Below are 19,772 nucleotides of genomic sequence, written 5' to 3'. Positions count from 1 at the left end.
CAACTTGCACAATGGTCTGCTGAATATGTTGAGGGAACATTGGCCAAGCAGACATCACTCCACCCTCATGTTTAGCCAAATAAAAAAGGAACCTACGCAGCCTCATCTTATCACTGTGCACTGCAGCTAGTAAAGTATACATATAACAAGCCATAAACTGTCACAACAGCCTTTAGATATTTAACATCACTGGAAATCTAGCCATGTGGGTATTACGCTTCTGACTGACTCTCATTTTGCAGTGTGTCCACTCACTGTTTCTTTGTTTCTCGGCACAGAAATGTGTATGCCACACCGTCGCGTCTGAACGAGTTTCTCAGTGGATTCTCTCCTCTCCCTCCTTTCATCCCCCCGACAGCACTGAGAGCAGAGCAGCACATGAAACTGCTCACGCTCATATCTCATGTCTCAGAGAATGATATTCAGTTTACTGAGATATCTCTGCTACACAGGCGCCGTCGTCAGAGTGGACTTATTGCAGAAATAGATGCATCATGCCCTCAGCCTCCCGCCAAACTCATCCATCCGCCTCGACAATCACGCTTTAGTGTGAAGCAACAGATGACACCAAATAGATACAGTTAGCAGGAGGTAGTTATTGTGGAGTGTAGCCATGAGATAGAGGTCACTATTGCCGAGGGTTTGAGAGATGGAGGGAAAGGAAATGTTCTGACAATAAATTACATGCTGGATTCACATATTCCATCAGAGGCTTCTGCATGAGATGAATGTTATATATCACTAAAGTGGGTTATTAACCTTGTGACCCACGTAAATGAAATGCAATAAAGTGCATCATTCAGCAAACAGTAATTACAAACCATCTATATCATGGTGTATTTGGGCTCACTTATTTGATGTGTGTTTACACATAACAGTGCATATTGTCAACAATTTTAGATCTTTGTGCGCTATATTTATCCCAAGCGTAACACATTAGCCTGAGAATATTACAGAAATTTCATGTAGAGTCCTCCGTGCCCATAGTTTCAGTTTATTGTTATTAATCTAAAGCATTAAGGGAAAAAAGGGCCCTCGCGGGTATTAAAAAATCTTGCTATGCACATGAACAAAGACATGAATACTTGATGGACATTAAATCAGGTGGCAGACTCATTCTCAGCAACCACTCTTACTGTCTAAAGACCAAGTTTATGACTTAGATAAATGTCAGGATAACTTTATTGTTTTTTCTTTTGTTTTAGATTGTTTTGTTTCTGGGGGATTTTTTTAGGATTACTTGTCCAAATTTGTTTTTAAAAAAAGGGGGATTGCCATTAATTCAGACCCGGAAACAGTCCTCCTTAGAACAGTCCATTAATCCTATATCTTTCTAGCCAAGCCTTTTTTTTCCTCTTTCTTTTGTTTCTGTTAGTTTCTGACCTCGACCCCACTCCCACCCATCTCTTGCACTTGCTCACGGTCCCTTGGCACAAAATAAAAGCAAAGAGCTTGTCAGTGACATAAGAGAGCTGTTTTCACTCATGAAAGACATTTCACAAATGTCATTCAGGTCAGCAGCTCCCGCTGGTAATCATGCTGGGACAGTGATTAGGTGAAATTAATCGCCACCCTCTGTTGCTCATGGCTGACAGCCCGGAAGCCTGATAGGCTCTCTCTTCTCAGGTGACTTTGGCAAGTCAGGTGGAGAGGGTGAAAGACATCAAAGCCAAGAAGAAATAGACAAACCCACGTTAGATTAGCACCCAGGAGACAGCACTGAAAAAGTGTGCGTCTGTGTGTGGCATGTTGGTGTAGGTGGAGTGGGGCAATACGTGTGTTTTCATGTAGGTGTCTGCCTTTTTTTGGCAGTGGGTAAGTGGGGGGGGACATGAAAGGGAAGCAGCCATGGTTTGATGTGATAATGAAGTGACTTCTTTAGTCTTCAATTTCTCTTTTATCCAAACCACTCACTTGTGCCTATTTGTCCAACAAATGTTTTGGTAGGCCTGTAAAGTACAAATCTGATTTCTGCTAGTCAAATGGGAATATCATCATCATGTCGGGTTTTATTTGAGGTTTTTTTTCAGTGTAGAAGATTAAAAAAAAAAGAAGATAAACCGAGCGTTGTACCCTTTTATGCTCGTCTTGTGAGACTTCCACTGCCTCGCATGCACATTGCATCTAACGTTCGCACTTTTGTGCATCATGCTGCCTCCCCCGCCTCCCATTACAGAGAAACCCAGAGTTTGGAGACTTGTCATGGCTGATAGAGGTGAGCGGGAGTGATGCTACGGTTAGTGCGCTAGAGCGTTTAGCTGTACATGGGCAGATTTACCGGCCTGTGAACCCATAAACCTGCAATTACAAACCCTAACAACTCTGGCGCAGACTGCTTGTACACCGCAGTTTTCCTGTGGGCTCTGGGATTTAAGCTTCACAATCAGTCAAGCGTGACTTCAGAAGCTAATTGCACAAGAGTGACATGCACACACACACACACATGCACAATCCTTACGGGGGGAGAAAAAAAATGATGCTGGAGGTGGAATTTTGTTTGAAATTCATCAAATTTTAATCCACTGCGTGCATTTCCATATTTCCATATTTATCTCTTTGCGCTCCTAGCATCCACTCCTCCTCTGCATATCATTTCAGCCCTATTTATAGCTCAAACTGCTCCTTACCTAATATACACATATACAGGCACTTTCGTTGTCACCAAGTAAAAAAAAAAAGGCATCCTCCTATCAGGTCCAATGTTCAATGACACATGTATCCCAAGGTAGATAGGGCTGTCAATGAATCACTCCATTCCTGCCGCAGTTGGTAAACTGACTGTTTGTAGCAGGAAACGGATGAGGCAGACGCTGGGTAGAGTCAGAGATAAGATGTAGGATTCATACTCTTCTTCTCCTCTCTATAATGAATCAGTGTATTTACTTAGAGCAATCTGCTCCTCTAAAATGGCCCTGCAATTGCTCTGTCTTCTCTAGAGCGTTATCACCCCCCTCTCCTGCTTTTTTTTCCCTCCCCACCCCTCCAAAGGTAATTGCTCTTACCTGAGACACTGTAATGGATCCTGGATGAAGTATTGACCGCTGCTAGATTTTGATTAAGGGGCTGTAGGGCAGAACATGTCTTTAATGAAACCGAGGAATCAGCATTCTCTGGTTGGTGTGTCCAGGAGGGATGCTGTGGCCCACAGCCCTTTGATTAGGACCTGATCCTTTGCAAATCCAGGGGTGGGCCAAAGCTGCAGAATTAAAAGGAATGAATTTATCCATTAACGATACCTAAAGCATGTGTAGTTTTTCTCTAGAGGCTTATAATCATTAAATATTTGGGTATTTACCGTGAGCAGTTTGCTTGCTTTTTTGCTCACACATTAAAACACCAGCTCAGTCATCCACCTTGTTGCACATTGGCTGATACACTAACTCCCCCATCAACACCCTCAATCATATCCCCCCTCATAGGTCACTCGTTATCAGTTAGAATTTTAAGGATGAAGAATAACTTGCGTGGGTGTCTCTCATCCTTTCCTTAAATTGCCTCATTTTTTTTCTTTTCTTTTTTTTTTTTTTGCTCATGAAAAAACTGATTGCATCTCGGATGGAGATGAAAGGGAAACAGCTAGCTCCCCACGTTCTTTAAGCGTGCAAATGGACATAATCTAAAAGGCGAGTATTAGCATGCTAAAAGACACCACAGCTATGATGAACACCATTTGCCAAGGCTTAATGCGATAGCCGGGTAAGATGATTAACTTTGAATCCATTTAATCAACGACAGGCACTTTCTCAAATAACCAACTGTCTGGTATTGGGGTAAAACTTCCTTCAGATCTGTCAGGGAATGGGTAGAGTAACAGATGTGTCAAATCACAGAGTGCCTGAATGAGATCAGAGGCCAGCCAAACAGTGTTCTTTGAAGTGATGGACATCAAACATCATTTTGTGCACAGTATTTGTCATCCTCTCTCGTCTTTGAAGCTCACAACGGAGTGCGACTTAGAGCACAGAGCAGCTCGATTTGACTGGGAAGTCAATGTGCCCTTGGGCGGCATCCTATTGACTTAAACAGTTCAGGTAGTGGGCTTCTCACCTCCTTTCTTACGTTGACCCCCGAGTCCATGCAGATTGCTGGCTCCCCCTAATGCAATGAGAATTCTGACCCCTTCACTCAGACCTCTAACCACAATCAAGAAGTGCGTATTGTGAGCGATTATAGTTGTGATTGCTGTTACGGTACAGATTTGTTATTGCTACAGCATCCTGGAAAATATAGTGTGTGAATGTGAGAGTGAATGAATAGTAGAATTGTAAAGCGTGTTGAGTGTCTAGAAAAGCGCTATATAAATGCAATCCATTATTGTGTGTGTGTACATATATATATATATATATATATATATATATATATATATAAAATATTTATTTATTTATATTTATTTATTTTTTGGAAATATTTTAACATATTGATCTATAGATTTGTTGTTTAGTGAAAAATGGGAAAGTGTTTATTAATGCCTTCCTCCTCTGTGTGTGTGGGATCCTTTCACAGACCTTGATGACCCGGTGGTGACAGTGCACCAGAGTATAGGAGAAGCTAAGGAACAGTTCTACTATGAGAGGACTGTATTCCTGCGCTGTGTGGCTAACTCCAACCCGCCTGTCCGCTACAGCTGGCATCGTGGGAGAGAGGTCCTGACGCAAGGCTCAGACAAGGGTGTGGAGATCTATGAGCCATTTTTCACACAGGTAAGTCGACAGGAACGTGATTTGAATGAATATCTCAAATTAAAATGAATGGCACATGTAGAGAAAGTTGATCTATTTTAAAGGTCTAAAAGAAGGACATGGTATGACCAAGAATTACGAAACAAATGTAATAGCCAAGACAACAAATTCATCAACAAAGTGTTTGCAAATGTCAAGAAAGACTTCCACGGCGCCTTCCTATGTGACACCATGTGGACATGGCTCGCGGGTTATCCGCCATATTGGACGTGATACAACCATTGGTTACTAGGGAAACGTGCTTTCTGATTAATTAGCCGTGGCTCCTATGGGGTTGGCTGTCACTCGTGACTGCTTTGGTTGCTAGCAGGTTGTCTGTTGATTTTCATGCTTTTCTGCAAATATTTGCTAATTACTAGCTGAGTGATAGTACAACTTGATAAAGTGCGACATGAACTTGAAATGGACGGGGTTTACATTCTCAGTCAAAGTTATGATTTAGTGCTGATCCCTTCTTACAAAAGGTGATACTTTTACCTTGAAGACAACATTTCTGGTGTTGCATTTTTAAAGAGACAGCAGAACTTGCTGTACGAAGAACGACTTTATTGCTTGACCAACGCTCGACAAGTCCACCACTTCCATTAAAAACATGATCACAGCAATATCCTCGTGACCAAAGCGAACGCAAGGAGGCTTTTTTCTTAACCAGCTGGAGAACATATGTTTTTCCATAGTGACAGGTGGTTGTCACGGGTCTGTCAGCCTTTATGATTGAGGATTTTGCATTTTTTGCATTTTTCCCAGCAACTGACGCAACCTCCAGCAACCACTTAAAACTGCTCGGGTTGCCAGATGCTCACAGACCAGTCTGTAGATTTGTCTGACATTGCCACCATCATCATAACACATCAAGATGGGTTCAAGTTTCCAACCATGACTCCACAGCCGTCTTTTTTTACTGACTGTTGTCTAATGTTGTTAGCATTTGAATGTGAACCTTTGGTAAAAGTCTTTGAATTCTGTTTTGCCTAACCTGTCATTAAGACATGCACCTTGTGCCCTCCCCCAGAGACTACAAAGAAAGAACAAATAGGCTGATACCGTACAGAGGATCTGAAACCATTTAATAACCTTCTGAAGGCAAAGCACAAGCTCTGTTTATCAGGTGCTAAATTAGCTGAAACTCTGTCTCACAGCGTGCTCTCATATTTATTTAGCGATCCACTCATGACCAGAATTAAGTCGCAGCTGTGGCACCTTCATGTGTGTGTGTGCTGTTTGTTTAACCATGGGAAGGCAAAAGAAATTCCAACAAACATTTTCATTATAAATCAAGCAGTTTTGGAAAACACCAACAAACAAAAAAAGGCTTGGAATTCTCCAGAAATTCCCACAGTATATTACTCTCTCACCATGGGACCGCGTTTTGGTTTCAGTTGCAATAAACAGAAAGAGCAAAGTATTATTTTTGCCATCAGATGTGAAGCTTCATTGCACTCCATGAATTACGCAATGGCCTTTATTACGAATATAAATGGGCTTTCGAAAAAAAAAAAAAAAAAAAGCCCTGCACCTAAAGTAAACCATCTTTCTTAGCAGTGCCATTATTAATATCGGTAATGCACTGTATTATTGCATATTGTGGCATATTTTTAAAGGTACTGCAAAGCTTTAAAACTGATGCATACACATACAAATGTAAATCATGATATATCTTGACCTCATTTAACAATGCGTTAACAAACCCAACATCACACTGTCACAACAGCCGCACACCCTTTCTGCATTTTTTTTTAGCGAGATGAGTAAGAGGCAGTTGCTAATTACCGAATCAACGCAGCACGTTGTCACGTAATTATAGTGTTTCTATTTGATTTAGGTGATTTGATTATGTATTGGCAATAACATTATTGTTGTGGCTATTTGTTATAAAACCCTGCTGCATACCTTAGAGTGCAGTACCAGCCTCACTAACCCAGTTTCATGAGTTACATGCATATTAAGGATTTGCAGATGCTGAAAGGCTGCGGAAAGACTTTTCTTCACAAATCAGTTCTTTCAGATGATCAAGTGGATTTTCTTTACAGTCTGAAAATTGAGAAGCTTTGTTCCAAAATGGATTTTGTGCAGTCAACAAAGAACTGATTGAGATTGTTCAGCCACTTGTGAGGGAATTGTAGTTTTCTTTTTCTTTTTTGTTTAATTGATCGAATTGGATGTGAGTTGTATGTGGAATGGAGCGTCTGAGAGAATACAAAACTATGACAAAGAGAAAAAGACATCTGAGAGGGGAAAAGAGGCTTAAGAAGTGGCAAGAGGAAAAGAAAAAAGATTAAAAAAAAAAAAAGTGAAATTGATGTTTGGCCAAATGGAGAAAGATGGCTGGGAACTAATAGAGTGGGTGAAGGAGTCTGAAGACGCTGCACAACCGGGCCCCAAAAGACACTTCTCCCTTCCATCCTGCTCTTCATACCTCTTTGCTCCTTCCCTCGCTCCTTCATCCTGCCCTCTATTAAAGCTTTAATTGGGTCTGAAATTTGAACACAACCCAAAACTCAGAGATTAGCATTACGTGAATCCAACCCCAAATAAATCCTGACTAAACTCCAAGTAATTTGCACATATAAATGGCTAATAACATTATTTTTCAACAATATATTGGAACTTGCCTGAACTCTCCGCAGACTATTCAGGGAATCACTTGTAACTGACCTAAATCAAAGCTGCAGCGTCTCCTTTTGTCTCCTTTTGTCTCCTTTTCCTTTTTTATCCATGGATTTTTAGTTAAGTTTATCTTTACGACTTCCTTTCTTCACTCTGGCACAATTTTTCCAGCCCAGCAAAATGCTTTATATTCCCACTGATGCTGTAGAAATGCAGGAGTGGCATTTTAAACCAGTTCATAATTAAGCGAGCAGAGGTGTGGCTTTATTGTAGAAACCACGTCCTGCTGTCTGTAACGTTTTCCCTCTGGCCGCAAAACTTTGCCTGCAGTGTGTCGAAAATAGCACAATTATCCACTTCATCCATTATTTCTGCTTCAATTTTAGGCTATTAGAATAATTAACACTTATGGATTTGATGTTTTTGTGTGCTATGATATTCTCTTTTTTCAAATGTTACCTTCTATAAAATGACAATAAGCCGTAATGTATCATTTTCTAATTTGTGATGGGCTGTAATATCAGTGTTGGAGTTGCCAAGATGTGGAAAAAAACCTTTGTTTTTTTTGTTTTTTTGCTGTAATTAATTAGGATGCCTACTGCAACCGACTGTTTGTCCAGCTAGCTTATGGAAAAGGTCAGAAAGAAAATCAATTTATTAACTGCTTATTAACATTTACAACCGCAGGCCTAATGTAGTTCACTTCACTTAGATACAATTTGACCAGCAACAAGAATGTGAAATGAGGCTGATAAGACCTTTTTTATTCACATTGTTTGGTGAAAGTTTGCATTATTACTGTATCAGATTTGCAGGTATAAATGTTAGTGTTTCCTGTGAGGAATTAGCAAATTATTTTGATCCGAGTGTCAAGGCTTTTAAGTAGGTAATCAAACAGTCTAGTGGATGATTTATTAATGAATTAAAAAGCTAAAAAGGCAAAAAGTGTCTCAAATGGTTACCACATCTCAGAATGTGGTAACCATTTTTTTGATTCATCTCCCTCAGATATTTTCCCAGAGCCAGTGTCCTGCTGCTTGCATGAAAAATACCCTCAAGTCATTTTTACCACCAAACATCTTAAGCCCAAGTGGTTTCAATTTTAGTTTTTCTTCCTCACAAACATGCAGTTAAAGCATGAAAACAAAGCTAGAGATGCCATATTTTTTAGCTGATAGACACCACACTCCTCCCAAATTTCTATAGACACCTATTAAGTCTCATTCCCAAAGCTGTTTATGTACTTTAGTGTTCAATCTGTCCATCAATATGGCCATCAATCCCTCGGACCACTTTGGTTTAATGGCTTCAACCCCTTGCATTTTCCAAATTGTCTTTCCTACCAGTTGCACCAATTGCATTTTGAATACCTCAGTACCATAGGCATCGTTCCCCTGATATCCGCTTCAAAGCAAAAGTGGTAACGGAAAAATAAAGGAAGCGAAATGTTGGGTCCATGGCTCATCTAATGCAATTAATTTATCCATGAGCCTCACCAGAAATGAAAGGGTGTGAAAGTCGTGAGTGATTGCAGCGTTGTGTGTGCTGCCACAGCATGTGGCTGACTCATCTTTGATTCCCTCCCCAACGCATCCCTGCACCCACACACTGGAGTCAGCCAGATCAAAGATTTACATCCTTATTGTAACATTTCGGGTGGGGCTCATAGTCGACAGGCCCGGTTGGAATCAAACGCACTTTGTCAATGGGCGAGCCATTTCTTTGGAGAGATCCCCTACTGTGCTCATCTGTATTCCTGGAGCTCTGTGGCACAAAATGCTATAGGGCTTTTCACTAGAGAGTAATCCACTCATTGCTGAAAAACATCAGAATCATTTTCATTTAGATTTAACTATCAAATGTCTGAACTCTGTGGCACTTTTTCACCTGCCTTTATTAAAATTACATACGTGTTAATAAATATCGACTTTTCTGTGGAGCAATTTGGCCTTTGTAATCTCCTTCCCAGTGCCTATTTTTTTATATTCCTTTCACTTGATTATGTTCATATTTTTGCACACATTTGCATACCAGTGTTGTTTTTTCGTCTGAGCTGCAGGGGGAAACGAAGATTCTGAAGCTGAAGAATCTGCGTCCCCAAGACTACGCTAACTACAGCTGCATCGCCTCTGTCAGAAATGTGTGTGGGATTCCTGACCGCAGTGTTATCTTCAGACTTACCAATAAGACAGGTACTCCACATCATTACTGACTTTTGTGCACAGAAAGCTTATTGCAACCAAATAATTATATCCTAAAAAAAGAAAGATGTAGAAAGAGAAAGATGAACTGTCATGCATTTTCTCAGCTGAGTTATTCTGTAACTGTCATAACTGCCAAAGCCGTCCATCTTCCTCCAGTCTATCATCGATGCTCTCTTTTTCCACAGCATCCCCGTCCATCAAACTGCTGGTAGAGGATCCTATTGTGGTGAATCCAGGACAGACAGTATCCTTGGTTTGCATCACTACTGGAGGTGAGCCACCTCCCATTCTCACCTGGGTCAGCAGTAATGACAGCCTGCCACAAAGAAGTGTGGTGAAGGGCGGCACACTTACGCTTCCGGCCATCACCTCAGATGAGGCGGGGGTCTACAGCTGCGTGGCCAGCAACAATGTGGGAAACCCTGCTAAGAAGTCCACTACCATTGTAGTGCGAGGTGAGAATGCATACCTGCATATAAAAACAATATATAGATCCCAACATAAGATATATATTCTTTTTTTGATTATCTAGGTGCAAAAGTATCAAAGTTTATATTTAGAAAATGTGTCTTTCAAGACTTCCATTTTCATTCGGTCGTTAATACTAGCTATGTCTTTAGCCTGGTAAACAGAAACCCACACTCCAACCTTTTTTTACACCATGTCACACTGCTAATGCTAACCCTAAAGCCTGTTCTGCCAATTTTAGAAGCCATACAGAATCCACATACTGAAGACAGGCATCCAGATGGAATCTAAGAATCTGAAAACCCAATAAATTCCTTTTTTTTTATTGCAATACCTCCACAACTATAAAAAAAAAAATCCTTAGAGTGTAGATCGAATAATATGGCTAACAGTACCATTCAATACTTTTTTTATTTTATACCCACAAACCAAACGAAATGCTTGGGGATATTGTGGAAACTTTACGAATGATTTCAAACCAATAAACAATGACAACATATGTGTTTCTTATAACCTGCTGTGCAACCAAATATTGGCTAATTTTTACGGATCCTCATTTTTAAAAATATGCATTTTATCCAGTCTCATGCTGTCTGTCTCTGCTATATTATACACTTTATACCCGTCACTCACACAGCATGCAGCAAAAATGACGTCACATCCCCTGGCACAAACCACATTCTGGTGTAACCTCGTGCAGGTCCCGTTGCCGGCATGGTTGGGTTGAACACACAAGAATCCGATTGTGTCGCTTTTCATTGCCATTTCAAAGAAATATCAATGCAGAAGCTCAGAGATTCCCAGCTTATGCAGAGTAAGATGCTGTAACAGCTTGAAAAGATGACTTTTTGAGAAAATTCTGCAGTAACTTTGCTTTCTGTTTTGACTTCCACTGCTCCAGTACCAGTGCTGATGCACAGGGTTTTTTTGAGTGGCATTAAGTAGAATACTTCAGCAAGTACCCATGCAATCAACACTGGAATGAATGGTGACGAGGCTGTGGTGATCTCACTGGTTGCAACGACATTAATGGGCCCTTTAGTATGCTCAACTAATCTCTTTTCACGAAGTAGCTGTTTCTGACCACACCAGCCAAAGAGGACAATCAAAAAGCCTGTGACTGTTTAATAGTTTATTGGATTGTAGTAATTCATTTGAATTTTAAGTGGGAAAAAGGTATACTATAGCAAATATGTGGACATAAATAGATAAATAAATAACAAATAAAACTAACAAGCCACAGTCCTGAAATAATAGGCAAATTCCCTTTGTGCTGATTGAAAGGAAGAGTTGAAATTTTCTCTGTTTTCTTCATATGTTTATATTAAGTATATTCACAGGCTCGATAGCTTCTGATAAAGAAGTGCGGTTTAAAGTTACAAATCCATCGAACCTTTACTTCAGCTGTGGATAATTTTAAAACAGTCGAGGGCAATTGTCACAGTTTGCCGTGGGAAACTGCGTGGAGTGTGAAGAGCGGACTCAGGTGCAGATATTCTAAAACTCAAACTTAACTGATGATGAGCCGTTTATTAAGGCAGACAGAACAGTAAAAAATAAAGAGGCAAAAACAATGCAAACTAAGCAATAACCTAAACTGGGTAAACTAGAAAGGAAACATGAACTATGAAACTATGGGGCGATCGTGGCTTTAGAGTTTGCAGTTCGTCTTGTAATCGGAAGGTTGCTGGTTCGAGCCCCGGCTCGGACAGTCTCGGTCGTTGTGTCTTTGGGCAAGACACTTCACCTACCGCCTACTGGTGATGGCCTGAGGGGCCGATGGTGCAATATGGCAGCCTCGCTTCTGTCAGTCTGCCCCAGGGCAGCTGTGGCTACAACTGTAGCTGCCTTCACCAGTGTATGAATGTGAGAGTGAATGAATAGTGGTATAAGCGCTTTGAGGGGTCCCGAAAAGCGCTATATAAATGCAATCCATTATTATTAAAAACCCTGGAAAACAGAAAAACAAACAAAACTCTAAACATGGCAATGATGATGAGGCTATATGAAAACCTGAACGCAGGACATGGCATGGGAACAACGCAGACGACCCGACAAAGACTGAATGAGAAGGCACAGACTAAATACACACAGGAGGCTAATGAGAGAAGTGGGAACACATGGCGGAACAGCTGACACACATGAACATAACGACGTCACAGTGGAAGAGCAAAACTAAACACGATGAACACAGGAACACAAGACCTCTTCAAAATAAAACAGGAAACATAAGACGCAGACATGACAACCTGAACTTGACAATGTAAGACACAGACATGAAACACATGAAGGGCAAGGGAGACTTAACAGGGGTGGAAGACACAAGGGGACTCTAATGACAAAGAACTATAACAACAAAAAAAGGAACTTAGAAAACCTGAAGGGCTTAAACATAAACCATAAACTAAAACTCAAAACGCTGGGTCAAAAGACCCAGGATCGTGACAGGTAATGCTAGCGGGAAGAAAGTGCGAAGCCATTAATTAAAATACACTGATTCAAGAAGTGGTTATCACAAATTTAACAAGAGCAGCTGGAGGAGGGTCACTGCTGTTTGCTTGGTCATTACCAGAAAAACATTATTTTCCAAGCTGCTCTTCACCTGAGTGGCACAGGAGGCAGAGGAGCATCTGATCTTGCTGTAGCTCATTACAGAAATAACTGTTTTCTGAGTACCACTTTCTGCATGCTCGTCGTACTGATGGCTCACTATCAAAGTGGATACCCAGCAGATGATGGGCACTTGTACTCGATATGAACTTGGCATAAGAAATGTCAAAAAAAAAGTCATATGCTGAAAATGTATTTGAGGACTAATTCTTAATAAAGGCAATGTTCGAATTTGTAAAGAAAAGCCATTTCACTATAAGAGCGGCAGCGATGCGGCACAGCGCCTGAGGAAATTGACTTTCATACTTTTAAATCGATTGCCGTTACTAAGCTTGAGGATTAAGGATGGTGTTTGATCAGACTTTTATCTGTGACATAACAGAAGATACCAGTGCCCTGAATGAGAAAATGCAGGAATCTGAGGCAGGTGAATAAAAACATGCATTAATTAGCTTAAGCCTGACAAACAAAACAAGCATTGGTGCAATGATCATACTTTACGTTTCTCTGTTCGCACATAAGTGGAAGACATATGAACAGGAGTTTAGCAGAGTGGCTCAGAAGTGCAGTTTGTCATAATTTTCTCTTTCCATCTCAGAGATTATGCCACAGCTCCATCATCAGGTCGCCGCTATGCTGAGTCTGTTTGGAAGCTTTTATTTATGCAGCCATATGCTCCCTAGGCTGAAAATAAAATCATCAACAAATCATCTCTGATGGTCCCCCTGACAGATATACCCCGTCTCCGTATTGTGAAAGTGCCCATACAGTTGAAGACTTAAGAACTGAAAGGCTTGCATCAAAGAGGAGATGTCAGGTGTCCCATAGGAGCGAATAAGTCAGAGCACACTCACTGCAGGCAGTCACTGCAATAAATATGACACACTCGCTGATGTGTCTCACATCTGGATGCACAGTACGTTGCATATGAGATCTTAGTAAAATATCATAAAAGAGAATTCACTACCTTTATTAAACATGTGTTGTTTAAATATATAGACCTCTGTCATCTGTCTAAGCCTATGGAGCATTGTCTGCACTCATAAAAAGTTAAACAGGAAGAATATGCATTATTCTGCTTGAATATCTAGTAGCAAACACATACGCAGCCACTGATTTGTTATGCAGCGGTTTGCAGACAAATAAGTATTTTATTTGTGCCATCACGCCAGATATAAAAGTTTAATGCATTATATAACTCTGACTTGGATATTTTATATAGTTGTTACTGTTCTTAAAGTTGTATTGACTTAGCAACAGAAAAAATATTCATTATGGAGTTACTGTACTGTGCAAAAGTCTTGAACCACCACTCATTTCTTTAATATTTTGCTTCCAAGGAGCAAGATTTTCTTTTCTTTTTTTTTTCTTTGTTTTTCTGTTGAGTCCTTGTACCTGACCATGTTTAAAAGAATATATATGTATATTTCTAAAACCATATAGCACTGACCTGTGAATCAAGAGACGTGCCACTGTTGTGTCCACATATAACCAACAACGTAGCAAAGAACCAAGTTTATTTTTTATCTTTCTGTAATTTGTTTCTATTTCATTAGTGGAATCTATGAAACATGCCATAAATAGTTTGACAGGCATAAAATAGTATTTTTGCTCCAACAAGGTGATTCCCAAAGAGCTTTTACCTGAAAACTTGCCATGTCTCTGCATAGTATAGAGTGAGTACATAGATACATTTTGAGGAAACTGTACAAGTGATGGAAAAAAGAAGAAGTGGCAGGCCTGAAGAGGACTATCTACAGAACATGAACACTATTTGCAAGTCATGTCCTTAAGAAATAGGAAAGAATCCGGCAATGACCTGACACAGTGCTTTTGCATCCCATCAGAGATGGTTTCAGTTGATGGGTAGCTATCAAGAAGCTATTATTCAGGAAGGGAAAGAGGAAGAAAAAGCTGAAGAATGACAAATTTGAACATTTTATATTGTTATGGGAATATTGATGGAATTCATGGAATTCTGAACACAAAGTCACTCACAGCAGACCACTATCAGTCAGGGATTGGCCTCCCCAGAATATTAACATTACTGAGGTTGTGCACAATCATCTTGATAGAGAACAGAACAAAAGAAAGAAACATCCAAAGAAGAACTTTGAATCTCCTTCAACAAGCCTGGAGAACTATTCCTCTAGACTCCTTAAAGAAGTTTCAGGAAAGCTGCCTTAGAGAGTTCAGGTGTTAAAGAATAAAGGCGGTCCAAACAAACATTGGCTTTCATGTCCTGCTTGTTACAAGTGAACTCTGTTTTTCTCTTAAAAGCTGCATTCCCATTTGTTTTTGCATCTTTCAGTAAATTGCTGCATCTGTTTTCCTAAAAAAAAAATATAAAGACATTTGGGTGCCTTGAGACTTTTGCACTGTACTGCGTCCTTGTATGAAAGACTTAAGTCTTAAAGGCTCGTAAAACCCGCTTATATCACTTTGACTTCCATTTAGATGTTTAGACCACAGCAGTAAGATAGGAGGGGTGGGTGAAGAATTGACAAGAATTCAGGTACATAAAATTAATGAGTCATCACACATCAAACAGCAAACAGACATAAATGAAAGATAGAAAGGGAGTGCAACAGTCAAAAGGACACAATTAATGAACATGTGATAAAACAAATAAAAGGTCTCTGACAAAAGAAAATAAATTGGGCACATTCTTATCTGACTAATGAACAGTCCCTCGTGTCAGTACAGCTCTGGGATGAATCACGACAGACAGTGGAAATAACACTTTTCACAAAGACTGTATTTTGATCAGATAACTTGAATGATAGCTGAGCTTGGACACAGAGCGATATCATCAAAGCAGAGTCAATTAGAAAGGAAGACAAACTGAGGTGACAGAATCATGCCTCAGTTTGTCACAATCATGTGACGCAAAACAATCCAAAGTCAAGCAAAACATCACTGGTGTCAAATTTAATTTGGACCAAACACTAGAAATAGAATAAATGCTCTAAAAGCCAAAAACAATGCTCTTTTGATTTTTTTTTTTTTATCTGACAGGAAAATAAACTGTGAGGAACAGTTAGTTAAAAAGAGAGGCGATGTTGTCTAACTTGACATCACTAATTGGCAGGAGGTGGGTTCAGGAGGCTATCACATATCTCAGGATCGCTCTCTTGAGTCTGATGAGCTGTCACTAACTCAATTTCAATTTTGGGATTAGCATGCACCAAATAATTGTGGTCGTCATAGCTGTGCAATGGTAGATATATGTCTAGATTCAATGATTTAACATATCATTTGTACCAAAAATAGATTCTGCTGTAAGGCTTAAGCGCAAGCATCAGCACAATGTACTTTATTTTAAACAACATGATACTTAAGGGCTGGTCTCATCAGTCGCTCCGACCGTATCAGCATGATATAGATAATTATAATCTGTTTGACGACTGCTTTTCTTTAAACCAAACTGTGAGTCATTTTTTTTCAGAACCTTTTCTCCTTTGCGTACTCGTGCTTTTGCGGCTTCCCTCGAAGTGATTCTTCCTGTAAGTGAGTGTCACGCGGCATGAAAGAAAACTCACAGCATCGCGCCGTATTAAGGGGGCTGGTGGGTGGGCCATGATGGGGTTGTGCTAAATTTCCATTTTTACTGGGAAACTTCTATCACCATGGATACTGTTAGGTCTTTGAATTTAGAAGCAAATCAGATTTTTTCTATTTTTCCCCCCCATCACAGAATTTTCTGTAGATTTTTTCTAAATCTTAAAAAAAAAGGTTACAAAACGACAAAAAAGAGAGTTATGAGGAATAAATGAAGTAATGCTCGGAAAGCTGCAAGAGATTAATCTGACACACGTTGCTTCTGTTTATGGAATGTAGATTCAGCAGAAGCATTCACTAGATTTCCCAAAATTGTGATGTTTGAAAGTACCCTGCAGCTACACATTATATACTAAATCCCTTATTTCACATAAGCATATAACCCAAACATTGTAAAGAACAATGACCACTATGCTTAATCCAGCTTTCAGTCCTAGTGTACAGATAAAGGATTTCTGAGTTTGATCGTCTGGTGAATCTTATGAGGTTGTGACCATTAACAAAGACCCAAACATACACATCAGGGATGTCAAACTCATATTACATCGTGGGCCACATACAGCCCACTTCATACACGACAGAGAAATACTGCTGTAGTAAATGCTGCTTTTTATTCTTCTTCTCTAACACATAAATAATTTTCCTATGATCTACAAAATATATGCTTCCTTCTATTACTTGCATTTTTGTTCCATGCAATAGTGGTTGAGGTCGGTTAGCAATAGTTAATGATTAGTACCTTTAATTCAACGTTACTAGTTACAAAATTTGATCTCTTTAAAAGGGTATTTACTCTGTCATCTACTAATTTTACCAAAAATGAGGACCTGTTGTTGTACATGTCATTGGTGTAGAAGACCTTTATCTTATTGTACATATACTTTTGAATCTACTGACTTGATCTCATTCCCTATTGATGTGATATCAGGTTGGATATTGGTAGCATGTCCTGCACTATGGAACCAGTCACAGCCTTTTGGATTTTTTACTTGTAGCTTTAGCTGAACTAAAAAAGTATCCAGTGCTGTTTTGGAGTGTCATTCTCCTCTTCAGTGGGCCACTCTGGAGCTCTGCTTAGCAGCAGGTGCTTCTTCAGATTTTAAGTAGACACTTACTATCACCCACACGCAATTTGCATTTTACTGTGATCTGCTCTCCCTTTTCACCCACAAATTCAAAACAGTCTGAATACTTCCACGCCATAAAGGCAGTCCTTGCTTCTATCTCCCTCACTGAGCTACACGATGGTACAACTGCTGGATTAAAAGAACAGACCTTCTGTCTGCCTGCCTGTGTGTACAGTATGCGTGTGTACATGTCAATGCTCTGCCAATCTCTAATGAATGTGTCGTGTGTAAGTAAGAGGCATTGAAGGCTAAACGTTTGGAAATGTAAGCACTTTGGAGGAGAGAGTACCCATGAGTGGCTAGCTATTGCTTTACTTCACGTGTACGTGAAATACAAAATTATTTGGTTCTGCTCCTCTGAGTTTATTTTGCTCAATTTACAGGGTCACCCTGTGGCCTCCTCTTTGCCTATCTCAGCTTGTTCACTCTTGTCTCCAGTCCTTGAGAAGCCCTAGCAAACTGCTGTTGCCAAAGGGGGCTGTGTATGTGAAAACACACATCTCTCCCTAGCAGATGGTAGTTTCGGTGGCCATACTGTCCCACCAGCCAGACTGCCTTCCAGGGCTTTGCCATCTCCACAGCCGGCCCAGCGAGCTACTGGCATCACATCACCCTGCTGACAGGATCCTTTTTATGGATTAGGGATCCGCAACATGTCTTCAAATGCAGGTCAATACCCTGCTTTTCTCTGCCACTTGAGTCTATTCTATAACCGACAAAGACACCAGTTGTGATATATCAGTTGTGACAATGCAAAGACACTCTCACTGCACTCAGTTGTTTCTTTCTTTTTGGGGTGGAGGGAGGGTGGCAAATATGAGGAGGCAGCTTTCAAATGGAGCATCGGTGAATTATGACAGAACTGTCTGTAGATGGTGTTGAAATGGACAGTTGGTCTGGCGCTGTGTTTTTATGTCTTCCAACACAGACACAGTCATCTCTCTGTGCATGTGTTTCCCATCTATTCCCAAAGCAAATATGTTTTCCTTCTGTGTTGTGTGAGAGAAACGCGTATTGCTTTCACTTTGACAAGATTCAAAATCAGATATTCATCCTCGATGTCCCAGCAAATCTAGGCATCGACACCTTTTTAAGCTGCTTACAGGCTTTTATGCCAAAGGTATTCATTATTCAGAACTGCTAACGCTGGTGCAACTAATTGCATGCATCTACAGTACACGGGTACACATATTTGAGCATAAATGTGTGCAAAGTCGAGCAACCGCCATCCTTACTTTTGTAACTCTGATTGGAAGCTTGCTGCTGTCATACACAGAGAAGCAAAAATACAGTCCTTCGCTGGGGGCTCCCTGCTGTTTATGTTTAGACTGTTTAGTGGTGGGAAAACAAAAATGACGTGCCTTGTGAAAACCTCTCTGTTAGCATGTGAATCAACATGAGAATGACCCTTATCAAATTTGCTTTGGAATAAATTCTGGTCAAAAGCTGAATATATTTCCATTCATGAATGCCAGATTGAATGGCTGGATGGTCAGGACTGGCACAGGCGGTCCCGGCTCTTGCGCTGTGGCCGTAGAGAGGTTCTATGCGTCTTTGTATTTGTATGTGTGTGAGTATGCCTTTATATGTGCGCATACCTGTTTAAACATAAATTAAAGCCAGAGGTCAGCGTGAAGGTTGGGTGCAGCATTTAGGGATGGGGATGTGTGCGGCTGTGATTTTTGTAAAGATGCTGATGCATGGGGAATGTGTTGGTGCTAATGTGAAAACACAGAGTGATAAGAGGGAAATGAAAAGGTGTTTAGTTGGCGGAGCAAATATGTGTGTGCATACGTGTGAACGCCTCGCGTTTTGAACCGTCCTGTTGGCCGTTATCCTCCCCCCCGCGCTTAACCTTGAGATGAGCTGATGAAGTGAGTGGCAGTTTCTAGAGACATCCATCTGGCTCAGAGAGATGAGCTCAGCTTCACATGCTGATATTCTCCACAAGAGTGAATGGAGAGCGCAGTACGACGCCTGCTGAGAGATGGACAGACAGGGCTGACTGAAAAATGAGATGGGCTGATGGGTAGACAGGAGGATAATGATTCAGAGTGAGAAGAGAGTGAGACAAGTCTTTCTTCTCCAACAGACAAAGCCAACGCGATGCACTGGAGAGACAGTGAAGGAAAAAAAATGTTCAAACATTTTTTTTTCCGCAGTGTGGCTCCGTGTATGTATTTCCATGATTAATAACTTTATTTATTTTATATTATACGCATACATATGTGTTCCTTATAGCAAAGATGCCAGTGCTGTGTGCATTGCGGATAAGAAGGTCCCCTGTGGTGCCGTTGTAATCCCGCCGTGTGTCACGAGGTCTCTGTAGAAGAAGACCTCAACCACGGCTTTTCTCTTTGTGTGATTATCTGCGCTTTTATGTACAGGCCACCTATTATTCCCACAGGCCATTAAAGCTATGGAGAATCAAAAGGGCTCGCTACAGGCAAAAACCC

General features: G+C 40.5%; 1 protein-coding gene across 5 annotated transcripts in view; it reads left to right on the top strand.

Moving 5' to 3' along the window:
- LOC309688687 (MAM domain-containing glycosylphosphatidylinositol anchor protein 2) overlaps positions 1 to 19,772 on the top strand; it is a 201,327-nt gene that overhangs the window by 100,782 nt on the left and 80,773 nt on the right. For 4 of the 5 annotated variants that reach the window (XM_082504586.1, XM_082504584.1, XM_082504583.1 and 1 more), the window contains exons 4-6: positions 4,504 to 4,700; positions 9,406 to 9,538; positions 9,736 to 10,005. In XM_082504586.1, coding sequence (XP_082360712.1) covers positions 4,504 to 4,700; positions 9,406 to 9,538; positions 9,736 to 10,005 — 600 coding nt within the window. Of the gene's footprint in view, positions 1 to 4,503; positions 4,701 to 9,399; positions 9,539 to 9,735; positions 10,006 to 19,772 lie in introns of all 5 variants that reach the window. The other variant, XM_082504585.1, reaches the window with a different exon arrangement.

The sequence above is a fragment of the Aulonocara stuartgranti genome (assembly GCF_965226115.1).
Source record: "Aulonocara stuartgranti genome assembly, chromosome: 15".
Classification (NCBI taxonomy): domain Eukaryota; kingdom Metazoa; phylum Chordata; class Actinopteri; order Cichliformes; family Cichlidae; genus Aulonocara; species Aulonocara stuartgranti.
The sequence above is the reverse complement of the archived record's forward strand: the minus strand, read 5'-3'. Positions and strand labels throughout refer to the sequence as shown.